Source organism: Dipodomys spectabilis, unplaced genomic scaffold, assembly GCF_019054845.1.
Source record: "Dipodomys spectabilis isolate Male_0828 unplaced genomic scaffold, ASM1905484v1 ptg000385l, whole genome shotgun sequence".
In the NCBI taxonomy this organism is placed as follows: Eukaryota; Metazoa; Chordata; class Mammalia; order Rodentia; family Heteromyidae; genus Dipodomys; species Dipodomys spectabilis.
Window position 1 is genome coordinate 339,579 of NW_024871062.1, and position 18,404 is coordinate 357,982.

The following is an 18,404-nucleotide window of genomic DNA, read 5'->3' on the forward strand; positions in this document are numbered from 1 at the left end:
TGCTGCTGGGATCTAACTAGGACGTTGCCCACACTCTTGCCCCTTTGTTTTTCTTGCTGTTGAAAGTTCTTTGTGGTTTTGTTTTGTATTTTGAAAGTCCCTTATATATTCCTTTATGTTATCATATATGTCTCTGGGGTCATGTCTCAGTAGTTTGGGCTTTAAGGACACAGAGATTTTTTTTCCTAGTTTTCTTCTTCAAGTCTTATCATTTTGGGTTCTACCCTGAGTCAGTGGTCCATTTTTAATTCATCTTTGTGCTATGTGCGTGCCATAAGCCGAGGATTCCAGATTTTTCTACTGAAGGATCTTTGCATCATTTTCAAAACTTGGTTGTCCGTTTCTGTGCAAGTCAGTTTCTGAACTGTGTACTTCTTTGTATATTGGTGAGTTCTGCCAGTGTTTATGGCTAGTGCCTGTAGGATGAGTCAGGGTCCCCTAATTTCTGGAAGATACTGTGTAGACTAAGTGGTGTCTCTTTTGATAAATGGTAAATTCCGTAGTGAATCCTCCACCCACCAGCAGGGAACTTGTACTACATAGAAACAGTGGCCCCTGATAGTCCAAGGGGTTTGAAGAAGAAACTAAGTGATACTGAGAAACAAGGAGCCTACAGAGCGGCTCCAGTCCGAATTAAGCCCAGGGAGAGGCTGGGGGATGCGTCCTGGTGGAGGCATTGCAGTCTGGAAGGAGGGCAGGGATTGCAGTCTGGAAGGAGAGGGCAGGAGGGGCCTGGGGGTGAGGGAGTGCAATCTGGACGGGGGCCCTGGGCGATGCTCCCTGATGGGCTGTGGTCTTCACAGGTACTGTCTTTGGACACAAACATCACAAACCAGGTGAACAAGCTGAGCAGAGACTTGCTTCGCTTGGTGGACGTTGGCGAGTTCTCTGAGGAAGCGCAGTTCAGAGACCCTTGCCGCTCCTACGTGCTCCCGGAGGTGATCTGCCACAGCTGTAATTTCTGCCGAGACCTGGACCTGTGCAAAGACGCCTCCTTCTCTCAGGTTGGGCTCAGCACTTGCAAAGCCGAGGCAGGTGGGGCCGCCATGCAGCGCCTGTTGTGTTCACCCTGTGAGTTGTACCTGCTCCCTTCCCTTGGCCACTTGGCTGGCGTGATGAAGGTCAGCATGGGTGCAGCCGTAAGTGCTGATTCTCCTTTGGCCCCAGCACCCCTACTGGAAATGCTGCCAACTGTGGTGGTGTGTGGTGTGTCCACTCCACACACTGACCGGCTACCCCTCCCTGACCTCTAGGATGGAACCGTTCTTCCTCAGTGGTTCTGCTCCAACTGTCAGGCTGCCTACGACTCAGCTGCCATTGAGTCAGCTCTGGTAGAAGCTCTGCAGAGGAAGCTGATGGCCTTCACTCTGCAGGACCTTGTAAGCTCCCTCAGTGGGCCGGGGCTCGGGGGCCCAGTGCTGCAGGAAAGTGTTCTTGCCCACGTGCCCTGCCGACTCCTTCTGTCAACGCCTGTTGGCACCTGCACTGTGGGCAGAAGCAGGCTCATGGCACTTGATCCAGTAGAGAGAAGTAGACGGCACAGCGACAGTTAAGAGAGCAGCAGAAGAGTAGTGTTGCCAGCCACAAGACAGTCCTGCTGTGGACCCCTAAGCAAAAGCCTGCAGGACATGCCCAGGCGCCATTAGAGAGTGCACTACACAAGGAGATGTATTCCTCCTCAACAGCCCCAGGGCCACAGCACGGCCCTCACCGTGCTGCTCCCTCATTTCAGATCTGCCTGAAGTGTCGTGGTGTGAAGGAGACCCATATGCCTGAGTACTGCAGCTGTGCAGGGGACTTCGCCCTCACCATCCACACTCAGGTGGGTGGTTCTCTCTGTTAGAATACATGCTATTTGCTGTTCCTCTCTAGGTGGGACCAGCATCATTCCTATCTCTTTGTTCCCACAGATCTTCATGGAACAAATTGGAATCTTCCAGAACATTGCCCAGCACTATGGCATGTTATACCTCCAGGAGACCCTGGAGTGGCTACTGCAGACAGGTCCTCTGTCCAACTCTTAGCAAGCCCACGCTGAGGACATCTTGGCATCTGCATCAGGGACCCTGTGCTCCAAGTGGCTGTGTACCTGACCACCTGGCTTTCCAGACTCCAGACAATGAACAATGTAGGGAGCTCAGATGGGGCACCAACTAGCGCAGAAGTAGGGAGTGGCTCTATCAATAGACGTCTGTGAAGCACGTCCGTGAGCGGAGGGAAGAAGCGTCTAAAAGGTCTTTTCCCACAAATAAACGTGCTTTAGGCATCTGCTTTCTGTACCCTGCTAGGTGACAGAAAGTCACCTAGAATAGTCACCAGAATACCCTGGCCCCATCCCAGCTTTCTTTCCTCTCATTCAGAGCCTCAGACTGGGCCTGAGGTAAGGTAGTGGATGAGGATGGGTGCCGAAGTGGCCCTCCAGGAGCTGGAATCGCACTTGTTCTATGGAGAAATGTTTCCTCTCTGCAGCCTTGTGAGAACAGGATTTGAGTCATTTCCCAGGAAGTACAGATCCAAAATCGGGGGGGGGGGGGGGGGGGGGGATACCAGGAGACGTTTTCTTCTCATTATCTCTGGACCCATTCAGAGCAGTCACAGGGGGTGTCTTGCTTGCTCCATACGTCCACAGTAAAGCCTGGAAGTCTGGCTGGGCTGAACCTGGTAGCTGACGTAGCTACCATGAGCCCTCCTGGTCTCTGCGGGGTCCCCTTTGGTGCCCCTCAGGTCCCTGGAAATGAGACGACACGCCTCACTTTCAGCTAAATGTGGTCCTTGGCCTTCACTTCCTTACTGGCCTAGGCCAGTGTTAGCAGGACACTAGATAAATGCGTGTATCACAGATTCAGAAGACAGAGACACCATGAGCTCACTCGGAAGACCCTGCAGTAGCTTAGAATGCCAGTGTTGTCTGTACTGTGATCTTTAGTCTCTAGAAGCATCTGTGGGGAGAAATTGGACACCACTAGGACCCGCCTGCCTGGGATGTGGACTGAGCTGGGACCTCTGAGTGGAGCGCAGATCAGATCAGGCGGTGGGGAGGTGGAAGGCACTGGCTCACCAGGCTTCTTGGAAGCAGAAGCAGAGGATGGGGGAGGGGAGCCAACAAGGCTGCCCAGTGGCTCTGCACAGCCCCTGGCGTCAACAGGCCTGGGCTCACTCAGACCAGCTTAGAGGCACTGAAATAAGAAACCAGAGCCTAGCTGTGTCCAGAAATCCAACTAGAGAGACTGGTTTCTGCAAAACTAGAGCTATACCTGTGTTAAACCCAAAGAGATCAGGTGTTTGTGACCTGTGGAAGCCGGGGGGGGGGGGGGGGGGGCGGTAAGGGCTGTGAGACAGCATTTAAGCTACCTGCAAACTCCACTCACTGACAAGACCAGGAGCTCCCACTGGGCATCCTGAGACTCGGTGCGCTGGCCTGGTACACGGGATGCCTTCTGGAGTCTAGCACAGCACTGCCCAGGTGTGCTTCCGCACCTGGGCACCAAGTTCTGGGCTGCTAGCAGTCTGCCCAGGCAGCACTACCCCCCCGGCAGCCGCCAAGGACACAGCGCCCGGCTGTCCTCCAGCCCTGGCTTCAGCTGTGCCTACTCTCCATCACCAAGTCTGCCCAGTCCCCTTCGGCCTGTCTGGATGTGCACCCTGCATTATGCCCTCCTGGGGTCATAGCTTCCCCAAGAAGCAGCCAGAAGGTCTTTTGTCATGTGTTTATTGGATTCTGAGCTTTAGCTAAGGAAAAGGTCTGAGCAGCTATAAACACGGGAGGCGCGGGCGCGGGCGCGGGGGTGGGGTGGCATTCTGCTTTCACTTGAGGCCCAGGGAGCAGGAAAGGCCTGGGAAGCCTGCCTCTGCCTGTGGCCCCTGGGGAGGGGGAAGGTACTCCTGGAGGCCACAGGGCTCTCCCTCCCCTACATGGAGACACTTGGCTACTGGGGGTGTGCAGGTCCTTGTAGCTGCCGGGGCAGCTAAGGCTGTTTCTGAGCTCTACTGGGCCCAGGCAGGTCCAAGTTGGGCTTAACCTTTGGGGTTTGTGGGTGCGGGGTCCTGTTGGGGGTGCTCACAGGTGGAACATCTCTTCCGTACATGCTGGCCGAGAGTGTCCACTATCTGCTTGGATGGGACAAAGTGGGGACAGGCCTAGCTTTGCCCCTTGTCCTGAGGTTGGCCCTCCGGGCCTGGTGTACACACCTTGTCGAATTTCTTACGGCTGTAGACTTTGTTTTTGTTCATGAATGTTAGCAAGATCCAGTCACAGAGGAAGGAGCCCTAAGGCCAGCAGACACCAGTGCTTAAGAGCCTGGAAGGACCCTTACACACACACACACACGCACACGTGCACACACGCGGGCCCCTTACCACTCCAATGGAGGTCAGAGCGGTGGCCAGGTTAATGATGGTGGGAATGAGGCTGAACCTCCCTGCCTGTGGAGGACAGGCTTGCTTTTAGACCTTGGGGCATGGGCATGGGGGGCCAGGGGACCCACCCCGCAGGGAGGGACCCAGCACCTGTCCGTGCACAATGACGTCGATTCGAATCCCGTAGGCTTTGACCAACGTGCGGGTGGTGGTGCCGTTTATGTTGTAATACTTAGCAAACCTAGGGTGGAAGGGACGAGGGGCCGTGTCCAGGCTTCCCGTCCCTGGGCGCAGAGCCCGCGCTGGTCCTGCGGCCGCAGCCAGGGGCCTGCTGTCCCCTGCTGTCCCCCGGGCCCGGCCGGTACCATGAAGTTGTAGCCGGAGGAGGCGGCGGCGTGCTTGGGGTCCAGCCTCCGGAAGGAGTACTGGGGGTTGCACTGGGCCTCCGAGAGGTCCAGGTCACAGTCCCAGTTGATGAGGACGCCCAGGACGCCGCCCTGCAGGAAGGCCGGGAGGGCGGAGGGGCGCAGGTCAGAGGGTAGCGAGAGGGGAGGTGGCGTTTCACGCGGCCACGGGCCCGCCCTGGCCGGGGCCTGACCCGCTCCCGGCCCGCACACCAGCCCCCCCCCCCCCCCCCCCCCGCCCGACCCACCACCCCCCGGCCCCACCCCCCACCACCCCCGGCCCGCACCCCGTGCGCCAGCTCCGTGAAGCGGCCTGGTCTGCGATGAAGCCCAGCCTGAAGATGGGGCAGTACGGGTCGCGGTCCCGCTCGAACGTGCAGCGCTTCAGGTAGTCCCCGCGCCGGCCCGCGAGGTTGCCCCTGGGGGCGGAGGGGCGGCTGCAGCGTGCGCGCGGGACGGACACACGGACACCCCGCGCCCCGGCCCGGCCCCGGCTCACTTGGAGAAGCGCAGCCGCGGGTAGCGGACGCTGTTCTTGATGAGCACGGTGAGGTTGGGGGCCGTGGCGCCCAGAAACTGGCTGAGAGGCACAGACGGCTGAGTCCCGCCAACGCCGCGCCCGGCCCCGCACCCCACGGGGGCCGCGGCGGGGCGGGGCGGGGCGCACCTGGCCGCGGCGCCATCCTCCAGCGGGCACCAGGCCGCCACCTCGCAGGTCCGGGCCGCCCCGCGGTAGTAGGGCACGCAGCGCCCGGTGCGGAGGCCTGCGGCGGACGGGGCGGTGAGCGGGCGGACGCGCGCCGCGGGGGCTCGGCCCGGACGCCGACCGGACACCGACCGGCCGCTGACCGCTCCCCAGCGGGCCCAGCTCCCCCCCGCCGACCGCTCCCCCCCGCTGACCGCTCCCCCCCGCTGACCGCTCCCAAGCGGGCCCAGCTCTCCCCCGCTGACCGCTCCCCCCCCGCTGACCGCTCCCCAGCGGGCCCAGCTCCCCCCCGCCGACCGCTCCCCCCCCGCTGACCGCTCCCCCCCCCGCTGACCGCTCCCCAGCGGGCCCAGCTCCCCCCGCTGACCGCTCCCCCCCGCTGACCGCTCCCCCCCGCTGACCGCTCCCCCCCGCTGACCGCTCCCCCCCGCTGACCAATCCCCCCCGCTGACCGCTCCCCCCCCGCTGACCGCTCCCCAGCGGGTCCAGCTCCCCGGCCGCGCAGTCGTCGTCCGTGTGGCAGGCGGCGTTGTGCACGCGGAGGCTCTGGGGAGAGACTGCGGTCGGCGGGGCCTGCGCGGCGCCCGACCCCAATCCCCGACCCCGGTCCCGCCCCGCCTCACCTCCGGGCAGGTGCCCCGCGTCTGGAAGCTGGTGACCTCGATCCTGGTGATGATGCTGAACACGCTGCCCCCCTAGGCGCAGAGAGCGGGGCCTGGGCGCGGGGTGCGGTGGGGGGGGGGGTGGCTCCGTCCCGGGCCTGGGCGCGGGGTGCGGGGGGGGGGGGTGGCTCCTGCCTGGGCGCGGGGCGCGGGGTGCGGTGGGGGGGGTGGCTCCGTCCCGGGCCTGGGCGCGGGGTGCGGGGGGGAGGGGTGGCTTCCTGCCTGGGCGCGGGGCGCGGAGTGCGGTGGGGGGGGGGGGTGGCTCCGGCCTGGGCCTGGGCGCGGGGTGCGCGGGGGGTGGCTCCTGCCTGGGCGCGGGGGCGCGGGGTGCGGTGGGGGGGGGGGGTGGCTCCGTCCCGGGCCTGGGCGCGGGGTGCGTGGGGGGGGGGGTGGCTCCTGCCTGGGCACGCGGTGCGGGGGGGGTGGCTCCGTCCCGGGCCTGGGCGCGGGGTGCGGGGGGGGGGGGTTGGCTCCGGCCTGGGCCTGGGCGCGGGGTGCGGGGGGGGGTGACTCCGGCCTGGGCGCGGGGGCGCGGGGGGGGGGGGGTCCGGCCTGGGCCTGGGCGCGGGGTGCTGGGGGGGTGACTCCGGCCCGGGCGCGGGGCGCGGGGCGCGGGGGAGGGCTCCGCCCCAGGCCGGGCCGCACCTCGGGCGGCCTCACGAACTCCTCGACGTCCCACACGCGGCGCGCGGACGCGGTGACGCCCTTCACCTTGGTGATGACCGAGCTCTCGGGCCCGGCCTCGCGGTCCTGGTAGCTCTTCTGGACGATGAACACGTACCTGCGGGGCGGGGGCGGGCGGCGGCTCCCGAGGGCCCACGCGCAGTCCGCGCCCCGCACGCACCGGCCCCGCGCCCCGCACCGGCCCCGCGCCCCGCACCGGCCCCGCGGTCCCGCACCCCCGCACCGGCACGCGCCACACGCACCACACGAAGTAGAGCAGGATGAGCAGCTGCGCCGCGCGGTACAGCAGCCCCAGGCGCCGGCTGCGCACCACCACCACCTTGGGCGTCTCGTAGTCCCAGAAGGCCGACCAGCAGCCCCCGCAACGGCGGCCAGCGGCCCCGCGCCGCGGCCGCCCCGCCGGGGAGCTCGGGCTGCGCGGCGGCCATGGCGCCCGGTGCGGAGGTCGCGGCCGGACACCGCCCGAGGAGCCGCCCCGCCCCGGGCGTGGCCCGCCCCGCCCGCCCGCGACCGGCGGGAGCCGCGTGTGCGGGAAGAGGCAGGGGCGGGGCGGCTCCCTCCCCGCCCGCATCACCCGCGCCCCTCCTAGCCTGTCGGGTCTCCGCCCCCCTCCCCTCCCCCTCCCTCCCCCTCTCTCTTCTCTCCCCCTCCCCCTCTCTCTTCTCTCCCCCTCCCTCCCCCTCCCCTTCCCTCCCCCTCCCTCCCCCTCTCTCTTCTCTCCCCCTCCCCCTCTCTCTTCTCTCCCCCCTCCCCCTCTCTCTTCCCTCCCCCTCCCTCCCCTCTCCCCTCCCCTCCCCCTCCCTCCCCCTCTCTCTTCTCTCCCCCTCCCTCCCCCTCCCCTTCCCTCCCCCTCCCTCCCCCTCTCTCTTCTCTCCCCCTCCCCCTCTCTCTTCTCTCCCCCTCCCTCCCCCCTCCCCTTCCCTCCCCCTCCCCCTCTCTCTTCTCTCCCCCTCTCTCTTCTCCCTCTGTTCATGGGCTTGAACTCTGGGCCTGGGCGCCATCCCTCGGCTCTTCAGCTCAAGGCTAGCGCTCTACCGCTGAGCACCCTCCGGGCCCCGTGTTCCTGGCTAAAGTGGTAGAGCACCTGCTTATCATCTGCAAGGCTGGTTTTCATCCCCAGTGTAAACTCACACAAAAAGAAAAGTAGCAAGCAAGGGCCGCGTGTGTCTGTCGGAGACGCCACAGGACGGAGGCGCTCTCACACCTGCAGATCTCAAGCAGACCACAGGTGCCTTGGAGGGCGCTGCGTGCAATGGGTCAGCAGCACACTTGGCAGCCTCTGGTTGGTCCTGAGTTGGACATGGGGCAGAACCCAGGGAAGCTGCCATCCGTGGCACCGGCAATTGCTGCAGAGACTGGGAGGTGGCCGGAGCCCCCTGGGGTGTGTGTGCTGGCGTGGCTGTGCGCGCTTGGCTGTCACACAGGATGAGGCTGGATGGAAGAGAGCACAGACGGCGGCGTGGGCCGCGGGCCACCTTGTGCCCCCAGCTAACCTAAGGTCTCTCTGAGCCAGGCTGGTGTCTGCTCCGGCAGCTGCAGCAGGGCTAGTCTTATGCTCACACAGAGGAGCAGGTGGACCTGAGAGAAGGTAAGGCCACTGTGATCCCGGTGACCTGGTGTGAGGGCTGTGGGTCTTCCCCTTCTAATGGCTTGGGAAACAACCGTGCGCCCCAAGTGCTTGGTGACCTTCCCCCCTGACTTTCTGGATATAAGCATCTGAGAGGTCACCAGCAGGGGTACCAGGAGCTGAGTCCCCGTGGGTGGCACCCGATGTTGCTGCCGTGCTGATCTCGCGGGGCAGGAACGCGCAGATTCCACTCACTGAGACTGTGATGCTGTTGGCATCCCACTTTTGCTAGAAGATTGAGGTCATTTTGGATCAAGCTGAGGCTGGTGCAAAATGAAAAGAGAAGTGTGCTCTAAGGGGTCGTGGTCGTCTACAAAGGAGAGCCTTCTTGCAGGGACGTTTGGATGTGAGGGGCAGCTTGAAGGCTCTCCAAGTACAAACTCTGCCTCAGGCACTGCTGACGGCATTGGTCCATTTTCATAAAATACAGTGCACATAAAGCTGACCATTTTCACAATGTTGAGGGCACAGGGGCGTCTACCGCGGTGCAGATTGGATGACTCTAGAGACTTCAGTTAAGTGGGACTACAGGTATTTATCCACGCATCGCTGGCTTCCTCCGTGTAGCACAATGGCCTCGGAGCTCACCTGGGTTGCAGCATGCAGGGAGAATCTCCTTTCTGCTGCACCAGGTCTGTCTGCTGCATCAGTGCTGCCACAGACTTCTACCCACGTGGCCGCTGTCCCATCTTTAAGGCCACAGGCCACAAAAAACCCCTGGGGTCCACGGACAGCTCCCTCTTCACATTGGTGGGCCAGGACCTCCAGGTGGGCCGCTGTCTGGGAGCTTCTGTCCCCCGCCGTGGGTGGCGCAGCCTGGGAACAGCATCTTTCTTCCCAGCCTTTGATCTGCACTGCCTGGACTGGCTCTTCTCTCTGCAGATTCTAATAAAGATAACCTAAGTCCACAGAGGACACCGTGCACCTAGACGTGAGAACAAGAGCAGACCTGGGGGGTTCTCACCACCCCTGCGGAGTCCGAGGACAGGGCGGGGGAGGGGCGTCTGTGCATTTCCAGGCTCTGGGTCCTAGCTCTGGTGCCAGGGGGAGTGTTACCAGCTCCTGTGTGCTCTGCTCCTCCACCTCAGCCATCCCTTCCCGAAGCTCATTCCAGGATCTTTTTTTTTTTTTTTTTGGTAGGTCGTGGGCTTGAACTCTGGGTTTGGGCTCAGAGCTCTTCAGCTCAAGGCAAACGCTCTACCATTTGAGCCACAGCGCCACTTCCCCATTCCAGGATCTTTTTTTTTTTTGTTTTGTTTTTTGTTTTTTGGTCCGGTCATGGGGCCTGAACTCTGGGCCTGGGCGCTGTCCCTCAGCTCTTCAGCTGAAGGCTAGCACTCTACCACTTGAGCCACAGCGCCACTTCTGGCTTTTTTCTTTTTGCTTATGTGGTGCTGAGGAATCGAACCCAGGGCCTCATGCATGCAAGGCAAGCGCTCTACCACTGAGCCACCTTCCCAGCCCCCCATTCCAGGATCTTATACCAGTTTCTCTTCCCAGAGTTGGTGGCCCCTGCTGGCATGCCAGGCTCCCCATCTGAGAGGATACTGTCCACCCTGGTTCAGGGCCAGGATAGGGCCAAGCATCAGCTGGCCCCCTGCTCCTGAAGGGGACAGTCTAATCCCAAAACTGCTTACTAAGATGAACAAACACTTGTTTTTAGAAATACAGAATCCTGGGGCTGGGAAGGTGGCTCAGTGGTAGAGGGTTTGCCTTGCATGCCTGAGGCCCTGGGTTCGCTTCCTCAGCACCACATAAGCAGGAAAAAAAAGCCGGAAGTGGCGCTGTGGCTCAAGTGGTAGAGCACTAGCCTTGAGCTGAAGAGCTGAGGGACAGCACCCAGGCCCAGAGTTCAGGCCCCAAAACCGGACCAAAAAAAAAAACAAAAAAAAAAAATTGTTTTAGTAGCCAGGCGCCAGTGGCTCACGCCTGTAATCCTAGCTACTCAGGAGACTGAGATCTGAGGATCATGGTTCAAAGCCAGCCAGGGGAAGGGGAAGGAAAGTCCGTGAGACTCTTATCTCCAATAAACCACTAGAAAACTGGAAGTGGCGCTGTGGCTCAAGTGATAGAGCGCTCATCTTGAGCTGAAGAGCTGAGGGGCAGCGCCCAGACCCAGAGTTCAAGCCCCATGACTGACAAAAAAAAAAAAAAAGAAATTGTTTTAGTTATTTTTTTTTTTTTTTTTGGGTCCGGTCGTGGGGCCTGAACTCTGGGCCTGGGCTCTGCCCCTCAGCTCTTCAGCTCAAGGCGAGCACTCTACCACTTGAGCCACAGCGCCACTTCCAGTTTTTTTCTTTTTGCTTACGTGGTGCTGAGGAATCGAACCCAGAGCCTCAGGCATGCAAGACAAGCGCTCTACCACTGAGCCACCTTCCCAGCCCCCTGGCTGCATATTTTCAAGTGAAAGTAGCCTGTCTGAAAGGTTCTGTAGTTCTACCTCCATGACATCTGGCAAAGGCCAAACTGAGGACAAGAAGAGGATGCGTGGTTGCCAGGAGCTGCAGCGGTGGGCGAGTGGGTGGCACTGTGTGGGATTTGGTGAGCGTGGCGTTCTGCATCTGCCCGAACCCAGCAAGTCCTGCACAAGCGCGCCTTGTGTCTGGCGAGCAGATGCCCTGCCAGTGTGAAGTGAGCCGGCAAGGGAGCCCCAGGTAGAGATCTGTGTCTTCTGTGTGATTCCTCAAGTAGCTCAAAGCTGTTCCGAAAATAAAGTTTGTTGTTTTAGTTAAAACCTATTTTGCAAAGGAAGGATATGGGACAGCTGCGAGGCCTGGATGCCAGGTGACGCCGTCCGTGCCCCACAGGCTGCGCCATGGCTGGTGCGGCGGGGATGCTGCTGCTGCTGCTGGGGCTGCTGCTGCCCCAGGAGGCGCCCGCGTCCCTGCAGAGCAGGAAAGGGTCTGCGATCCTGTCCCACAAGGTGAGTGCGTGAGCCTGCCCCCCCCCCCCCCCCGGCTCCCTGACGTTTCCCCACACAGCCCACAGTGCCAGGCCTGGCTGGGGCAGTGCCCGCCCCGGACTGTCAGGGCAGCTGACTGGGGGGGAGGGGGTCCTGGACAGTTAGGGCAGCTGACTGGGGGGGGGGAGGGGGCCCTGGACAGTTAGGGCAGCTGACTGGGGGGTTGGCCCCCGACGGTCGGGGCAGCTGATGGGGGGGAGGGGCCCCGACGGTTGGGGCAGCTGCCCGGGGCCCAGGCCGAGTCCTCTGGGGCTGGGGTGGCGGGTGTGGCAGCAGGGTCACCCCAGCCCCGCTGTAGGAGAATGGGGAGGCCTGCGGACAGCACTCCGAGTGCCAGACCAATTGCTGTGTGCGCACCAGCCTGAACCCGCAGAAGTTCTGCACCACCCAGAACCTCTTCCAGCAGTGCCTGCCCTGGCGGAAGGTGGGGGCCTGAAGGGGGAGGGGGAGGTCTGGCGGGGGAGGGGGTCCACTGGGGGAGGGGGTCCACTGGGGAGAGGGGGCTGTGAGGCTGGCCTGGGCCCAGCATCTGGAGCTGGTGTGGCCACTCCCGCAGCCCAACGGACATCGGTGCTCCAGCCATAAGGACTGCTACAGCGACTGCTGCGTGCAGACTGGCAGGCAGCCAGACATGTTCTGCAACACCAAGACCATGCTGCAGTGCGTGGCCTGGCGCAAGGTGGGCTGCGGGGGAGGGGGGCGGGGGAGGGCAGCCCGGGGGAGCTGGCCTCGGTCCCCCTGACCCAGCCTCCCCACAGCCCGACAGAGACCTGTGCAGCAGCCACAACCAGTGCTGGAGCCTGTGCTGCATCCAGGTGGGTGAGTCCAGCCCCACGCGCTGCTGGCCGCGGACAGGGTTCCTGGCACAGTGCCTGCCACTGGTAAGTGCAGCTGCGGGCCCCCAACCACCACACGGGGGGTGGGTCCCTCTTGGAGGGAGCAACTGCAACATCCATACCTGCCATCCTGCTCCCTGAGCAGACCCATAGCGGTGTCAGGAGACCAGGCCCCAGCTCAGGACAGGCCCAGGGTCAGGACAGGCCCCAGCTCAGGACAGGCCCCAGCTCAGGACAGGCCCCAGCTCAGGACAGGCCCCGGGTCAGGACAGGCCCCAGCTCAGGACAGGCCCAGGGTCAGGACAGGCCCCAGCTCAGGACAGGCCCAGGGTCAGGACAGGCCCCAGCTCAGGACAGGCCCAGGGTCAGGACAGGCCCCAGCTCAGGACAGGCCCAGGGTCAGGACAGGCCCCAGCTCAGGACAGGCCCAGGGTCAGGACAGGCCCCAGCTCAGGACAGGCCTCAGCTCAGGACAGGCCCCAGCTCAGGACAGGCCCCAGCTCAGGACAGGCCCAGGGTCAGGACAGGCCCCAGCTCAGGACAGGCCCAGGGTCAGGACAGGCCCCAGCTCAGGACAGGCCCAGGGTCAGGACAGGCCCCAGCTCAGGACAGGCCCAGGGTCAGGACAGGCCCCAGCTCAGGACAGGCCCAGGGTCAGGACAGGCCCCAGCTCAGGACAGGCCCCAGCTCAGGACAGGCCCAGGGTCAGGACAGGCCCAGGGTCAGGACAGGCCCAGGGTCAGGACAGGCCCCAGCTCAGGACAGGCCCCAGCTCAGGACAGGCCCAGGGTCAGGACAGGCCCCAGCTCAGGACAGGCCCAGGGTCAGGACAGGCCCCAGCTCAGGACAGGCCTCAGCTCAGGACAGGCCCCAGCTCAGGACAGGCCCAGGGTCAGGACAGGCCCCAGCTCAGGACAGGCCCAGGGTCAGGACAGGCCCCAGCTCAGGACAGGCCCAGGGTCAGGACAGGCCCCAGCTCAGGACAGGCCCAGGGTCAGGACAGGCCCCAGCTCAGGACAGGCCCAGGGTCAGGACAGGCCCCAGCTCAGGACAGGCCCAGGGTCAGGACAGGCCCCAGCTCAGGACAGGCCCAGGGTCAGGACAGGCCCCAGCTCAGGACAGGCCCAGGGTCAGGACAGGCCCCAGCTCAGGACAGGCCCAGGGTCAGGACAGGCCCCAGCTCAGGACAGGCCCCAGCTCAGGACAGGCCCAGGGTCAGGACAGGCCCCAGCTCAGGACAGGCCCAGGGTCAGGACAGGCCCCAGCTCAGGACAGGCCCAGGGTCAGGACAGGCCCCAGCTCAGGACAGGCCCAGGGTCAGGACAGGCCCCAGCTCAGGACAGGCCCAGGGTCAGGACAGGCCCCAGCTCAGGACAGGCCCAGGGTCAGGACAGGCCCCAGCTCAGGACAGGCCTCAGCTCAGGACAGGCCCAGGGTCAGGACAGGCCCAGGGTCAGGACAGGCCCCAGCTCAGGACAGGCCCAGGGTCAGGACAGGCCCCAGCTCAGGACAGGCCTCAGCTCAGGACAGGCCCCAGCTCAGGACAGGCCTCAGCTCAGGACAGGCCCAGGGTCAGGACAGGCCCCAGCTCAGGACAGGCCTCAGCTCAGGACAGGCCCCAGTTCAGGACAGGCCCAGGGTCAGGACAGGCCCCGGGTCAGGACAGGCCTCAGCTCAGGACAGGCCCCAGCTCAGGACAGGCCTCAGCTCAGGACAGGCCCAGGGTCAGGACAGGCCCCAGCTCAGGACAGGCCTCAGCTCAGGACAGGCCCAGGGTCAGGACAGGCCCAGGGTCAGAACAGGCCTCAGCTCAGGACAGGCCCCAGCTCAGGACAGGCCCAGGGTCAGGACAGGCCCCAGCTCAGGACAGGCCCAGGGTCAGGATAGGCCAAGGGTCAGGACAGGCCTCAGCTCAGGACAGGCCCAGGGTCAGGACAGCCTGCTGGCAGTTCTAGCTCCAGGGACCCCGGCAGGTTTCTCTGGTGAAAGGCGGTTCTTCAGACCCCACATCACCCTGGTACCCCCAGTGCCCTTCTGCCCCACTGGGGGTCAGCACCGGCTGTTCTGAGGGGGTGGGGCTGGAGCACCGTCCGGTGTGCGCAGGGGTCCGACCTGCCTGGGAGGTGGCTTCCGTCCCTCCACCCCGCACAACCATTTCCTAATCTTTGTCATGTCCTTTAGTGAAGAGACACAGACCTGGACTGCAGAGATATTTTTGGAGGACCTGACAGGGGTCGAGCTCTGTTCCCTGCTTGCTCTCCGGGGCTCTGGAAAGCTGTGGGCATCACAGACACCTGTTGCTTGCTGTTGATATGAACTCTGTGAGATGTATTCCTTACACCTGTGAGAACAAATGGCTCAGGTGCCACAATGACTGCATACAAATAAACACCACTTGCTGAATGAACCAGAGTCCAAACACTGTTTTTCACAAACATGGGCTGAGAAGGTGGCTCAGTGGTAGAGTGCTTGCCTTGAATGCATGAGGCCCTGGGTTCGATTCCTCAGCACCACATAAGCAGAAAAAGCCGGAAGTGGCGCTGTGGCTCAAGTGGTAGAGTGCTAGCCTTGAGCTGAAGAGCTGAGGGACAGCACCCAGGTCCCAAGTTCAAACTCCACGACCAACCAAAAAAACAAACAAAAACCCCCACCAAAGTCATGGCACTCTATGAAACCTGAAGACTGCTAGGTACTGGTGGTTTATGCCTCAAATTCCATCTACTAAGGAGGCTGAAGTAGGGAGATCTTAGTTGGAAATTAGCCTGGGCAGTCTCCAAAATAACCAGGTGGTGAGAAGCAAGGAGAGAAAGGAAGAAAGAAAAAAGAAGGGAGAGAGGGTGGGCGGGCTGAACTGCAGTTCCTTCCTGGGAAGCCTGCGGAGGGGCCGGGATGCAGGGCTGTGTGAGGCCCCAGGCTCGAGCCCTCCTGAGAGGGACTTTCCACACCAATTCTGCAGTTTTTGTCACTGCAGATAAAAATGGTCACTTGGTTGCTCCATATGGAGAAGTCTTCCCTGAACTCATCGCTCAGGCCCAAATTCAGGACGGGAAGTGGACCACACCTCCTGGCTACATACCGGGCCATAGCTGCTTTCCCTGCTTCTCTGTCTTCCTGGTGGGCTCAGGAAGTGGCTTCTTCATCCTCCTGTGCATGTGATTAACTGGTAGCAGTGTGAGAACGGTTGGCCCGGGCAGGGCCTGGCCTGGCCTCCACTTACTGCCTGCAGGGGAGTCTGCCTTTGGCCCGAGTCTCCGGTCACCCCTGAGACTCATTGCAAGTCTCTGGAAGTAGAGGTGGAGGCAGGGATCTCAGGCTGAGCCTCCATGTGGAGCCCAGGGCTGAAGTGAGGATGGAGGAGAGGCAACGCTCAAGGGAGGAGCCAGAAGGGACCATGACCTTGGCATGTGTACCTGTCTGGAGAAATCCCTGAGGTGTCACCTCCCTTACCCCCAGTCCCGTCTGCCCTAGAAAGGCCCTTGCCCTGAAGTGGCTGCTGATTGCACCCGGCAGGGCTGAGCAAGGGACTCCACACAGCTCAGCAGGGCCAGGCAGGCCTTGAGGACCCCTGAACCCATTCTTCTCCTCTGCTATAACTTGACTGTGTGTGTCTCCCCTCCCCAGCTCCCCTAGAAAGTCTACACCGAGTCCCACTGACCAGCCTGGCGGTGACCCCCCCTTCCCGGGGTGGCGGCTGCAGGGGGCGCGGGGCTCTTCTCTCCAAGCCTCAACGCCATCTGTGACCAATATCAGGAACTAGAAGTTCACTCCCAGGTGCTCTGATACAGGCAGCAAAACACCACAGATTCCTTCCGTCACAGGTCTAAGTGAACGTGTTTGAGAACGTGGAAAATTAAGAGGAGAGATTTAAACTTCCCAGCTTTAAACTAACTTCTCAACAGACACCGGTGGCACATGCCTATAATCCCAGCAGCGCAGGGGACCGAGATCTGAAGATGAGGGTCTGAAGCCAGCTACAGTGACTCCTATTTCCATTTAATCCCCAAGATAGTTGGTGGAATGCCAGCCTTGAACAAGAAAGCTAAGGGACAGTGCTCAGGCTCTGAGTTCAAGACCCCATACTCACAGAAAAATTATTTCAAACTGATTTTTTTTTTTTTTTTTGGGTCCGGTTGTGGGGCCTGAACTCTGGGCCTGGGCACTGTCCCTCAGCTCTTCAGCTTAAGGCTAGCGCTCTACCACTTGAGCCACAGCGCCATCTCCGGCTTTTTTCTTTTTGCTTATGTGGTGCTGAGGAATCGAACCCAGGGCCTTGAGCATGCAAGGCAAGCGCTCTACCACTGAGCCACCTTTCCAGCCCTATAAACTGATTTTTTAAGTCTTTATAGCTCACAGCATATTTGTATATTCGTTATGAACTAAGGCCCTGAACTCATACCCTAGAAAAGCTCTTACCTGACAGATGAGTCTTGGGGGGACAGACTTTATTGAGGGCGTTGGCCACCCCCAGAGGACTTCTGGCTTGAGGCCTGCTTCAGTTCTGGGGTACATGGAGTGTTTACACAAGGACCAGATCAGGGTCACGGCTGGAGATCAAAACCAGGGATGGTCATGGGGAGGGCTTTCTTTTCTTTTTTTTTTTTGGTCCGGTTGTGGGGCCTGAACTCTGGGCCTGGGCTCTGTCCCTCAGCTCTTCAGCTCAAGGCTAGCGCTCTACCACTTGAGCCACAGTGCCACTTCTGGCTTTTTTTTTTTTCTTTCTGCTTATGTGGTGCTGAGGAATCGAACCCAGGGCCTTGAGCATGCAAGGCAAGCACTCTACCACTGAGCCACCTTCCCAGCCCCAGGGCTTTCTTTTCTATCGAGGGCAGCATTGTCAAGCTTCCTGTCAGCTTTGCGGCCAACTGCCAGTTTCTGGAATACCCCAGAGAAGCAGTTAATACCTCGGGAACTTGTTGGGGGGGGGGGGGGGGAGGCCGTCTTCTGAGAACTGCGGGATGGGATAAAGCCAGGGCTGCCAGCGCTCTGGGCTCATGCAGTTCCGTGGCCAGCCACGGGAGGGCGGCCTGGCCTCAGGAACGCAGAGGCTGTAGGCACCTGAGCCCCGACATTTCCTGTCCCAGCAGGACCAGCCATTGACCAGCAGTTGACCTGCGGCGGAGCGGGCACAGGCTTCCCAGGGTGCCTGGCCGGCAGAGGCCGGGGCGGCCCCCAGCAGGGCTGGGGGTGCCCACCAAACCAGCTTGGGACCTGTGCTCAAGCTGGACACCAGATTTCTGTCTGTCCAGATTTCTGTGTCCAGGGAGCCACAGCTGAGTGTGGGGTCCTCCTGGAGGGCAGCAAGGGCTGCAGCGGGGCACGTGGATGCCAGGTGCTGCTGAGGGAGCGCACACGGACATCGTCCTGCCTTGCGGGGGCTGTGTGTGTGTGTGTGATCCTAGGCTGCCCTGGGGCTCAGCCATCCTCCATCCCTGCCTGCTGAGTGCAGGGATCGCAGGCGTGCGCTACTGCCCCCAGCCCATTGCATGGCAACCTTACACAGCCCTGTGTTAGCTCACAGCTGACCTCTTTCCGGTGGCTGTGCAGCGGTCACCAACATTGCCTCCAGGGTGCATCCCAGGGTTCACACACTTCAGTCCTCGTCTCAGACGAAGGACTTAGGACACAAGCTATCCACAGGGGGCTCGTGAATGGACGGGTGTGCCCCCCTGCCCACAGGCCACAGCCCCTCTGCTCCGGCCACATTCACTTCCTCACACAGACTGGCTTCCTCCCCTGCTCATGCCCACAGGCCCCAAATTGTGCCATGTTCCCTCCTGGCTCTGCCTTCCCCTGAAGCTGGCCCCCTCCTCCCTGGCCAGGTCCCTGGCCTGGAAGTCTATCTTTACTGGGGTTGGTGGCTGCCGATCAGGACGTGGGTGGGGGCCAGGCCGTGCCGGGGAAGCCATGCCGGTGGGTCAGATCTAGGACCCTGCAGCACAGAGGCAAGCTGAGTTGTGCTGTGTATCCTAGGTGTTGGTGGCCAGTCCTGTTTCTCGACACTGTGTCGAGTCCACTCCATGGCTGTGTTACAGCTGGAGGCTGTGACCCTGGCCAGGGCCTTCACAGCTCCCAAGATGTAGCCGCCACCGAGGATCTCAGCCCTGCTCGGATGGCTCCACCACAGGAAGACACTGCCCAGGGGCCACTGCTCCGCAGTGCGGTGTCCG

The 18,404-nt window shown here is 61.9% G+C and overlaps 3 protein-coding genes across 3 annotated transcripts in view; 2 read left to right on the forward strand and 1 right to left on the reverse strand.

Moving 5' to 3' along the window:
• The window catches only part of Pole (DNA polymerase epsilon, catalytic subunit), a 47,169-nt gene extending 44,898 nt beyond the window's left edge, over positions 1-2,271 (forward strand). Inside the window, exons 46-49 of the mRNA XM_042667248.1 lie at positions 804-1,004; positions 1,254-1,379; positions 1,733-1,822; positions 1,911-2,271. Coding sequence (XP_042523182.1) covers positions 804-1,004; positions 1,254-1,379; positions 1,733-1,822; positions 1,911-2,024 — 531 coding nt within the window. The 3' untranslated portion in view covers positions 2,025-2,271. The remainder of the gene's footprint in view (positions 1-803; positions 1,005-1,253; positions 1,380-1,732; positions 1,823-1,910) is intronic.
• A 1,763-nt stretch (positions 2,272-4,034) lies between these two features.
• Positions 4,035-7,240, reverse strand: P2rx2 (purinergic receptor P2X 2). The gene is given in 13 exon segments (XM_042667265.1): positions 4,035-4,266; positions 4,357-4,422; positions 4,507-4,600; positions 4,726-4,853; positions 5,048-5,070; positions 5,073-5,179; positions 5,260-5,340; positions 5,428-5,524; positions 5,937-6,012; positions 6,090-6,161; positions 6,774-6,909; positions 7,055-7,182; positions 7,184-7,240. Coding segments are annotated over 13 exon segments (1,194 nt in total). The 3' UTR covers positions 4,035-4,137.
• A 3,643-nt stretch (positions 7,241-10,883) lies between these two features.
• On the forward strand, positions 10,884-18,317 carry Lrcol1 (leucine rich colipase like 1). The gene is made up of 7 exons (XM_042667271.1): positions 10,884-10,956; positions 11,247-11,362; positions 11,700-11,825; positions 11,958-12,080; positions 12,160-12,282; positions 18,034-18,109; positions 18,208-18,317. Exons 1-7 carry the CDS (start codon positions 10,884-10,886, stop codon positions 18,315-18,317), a joined length of 747 nt encoding a protein of 248 aa, XP_042523205.1.
• The last annotated feature ends 87 nt before the right edge of the window (positions 18,318-18,404 follow it).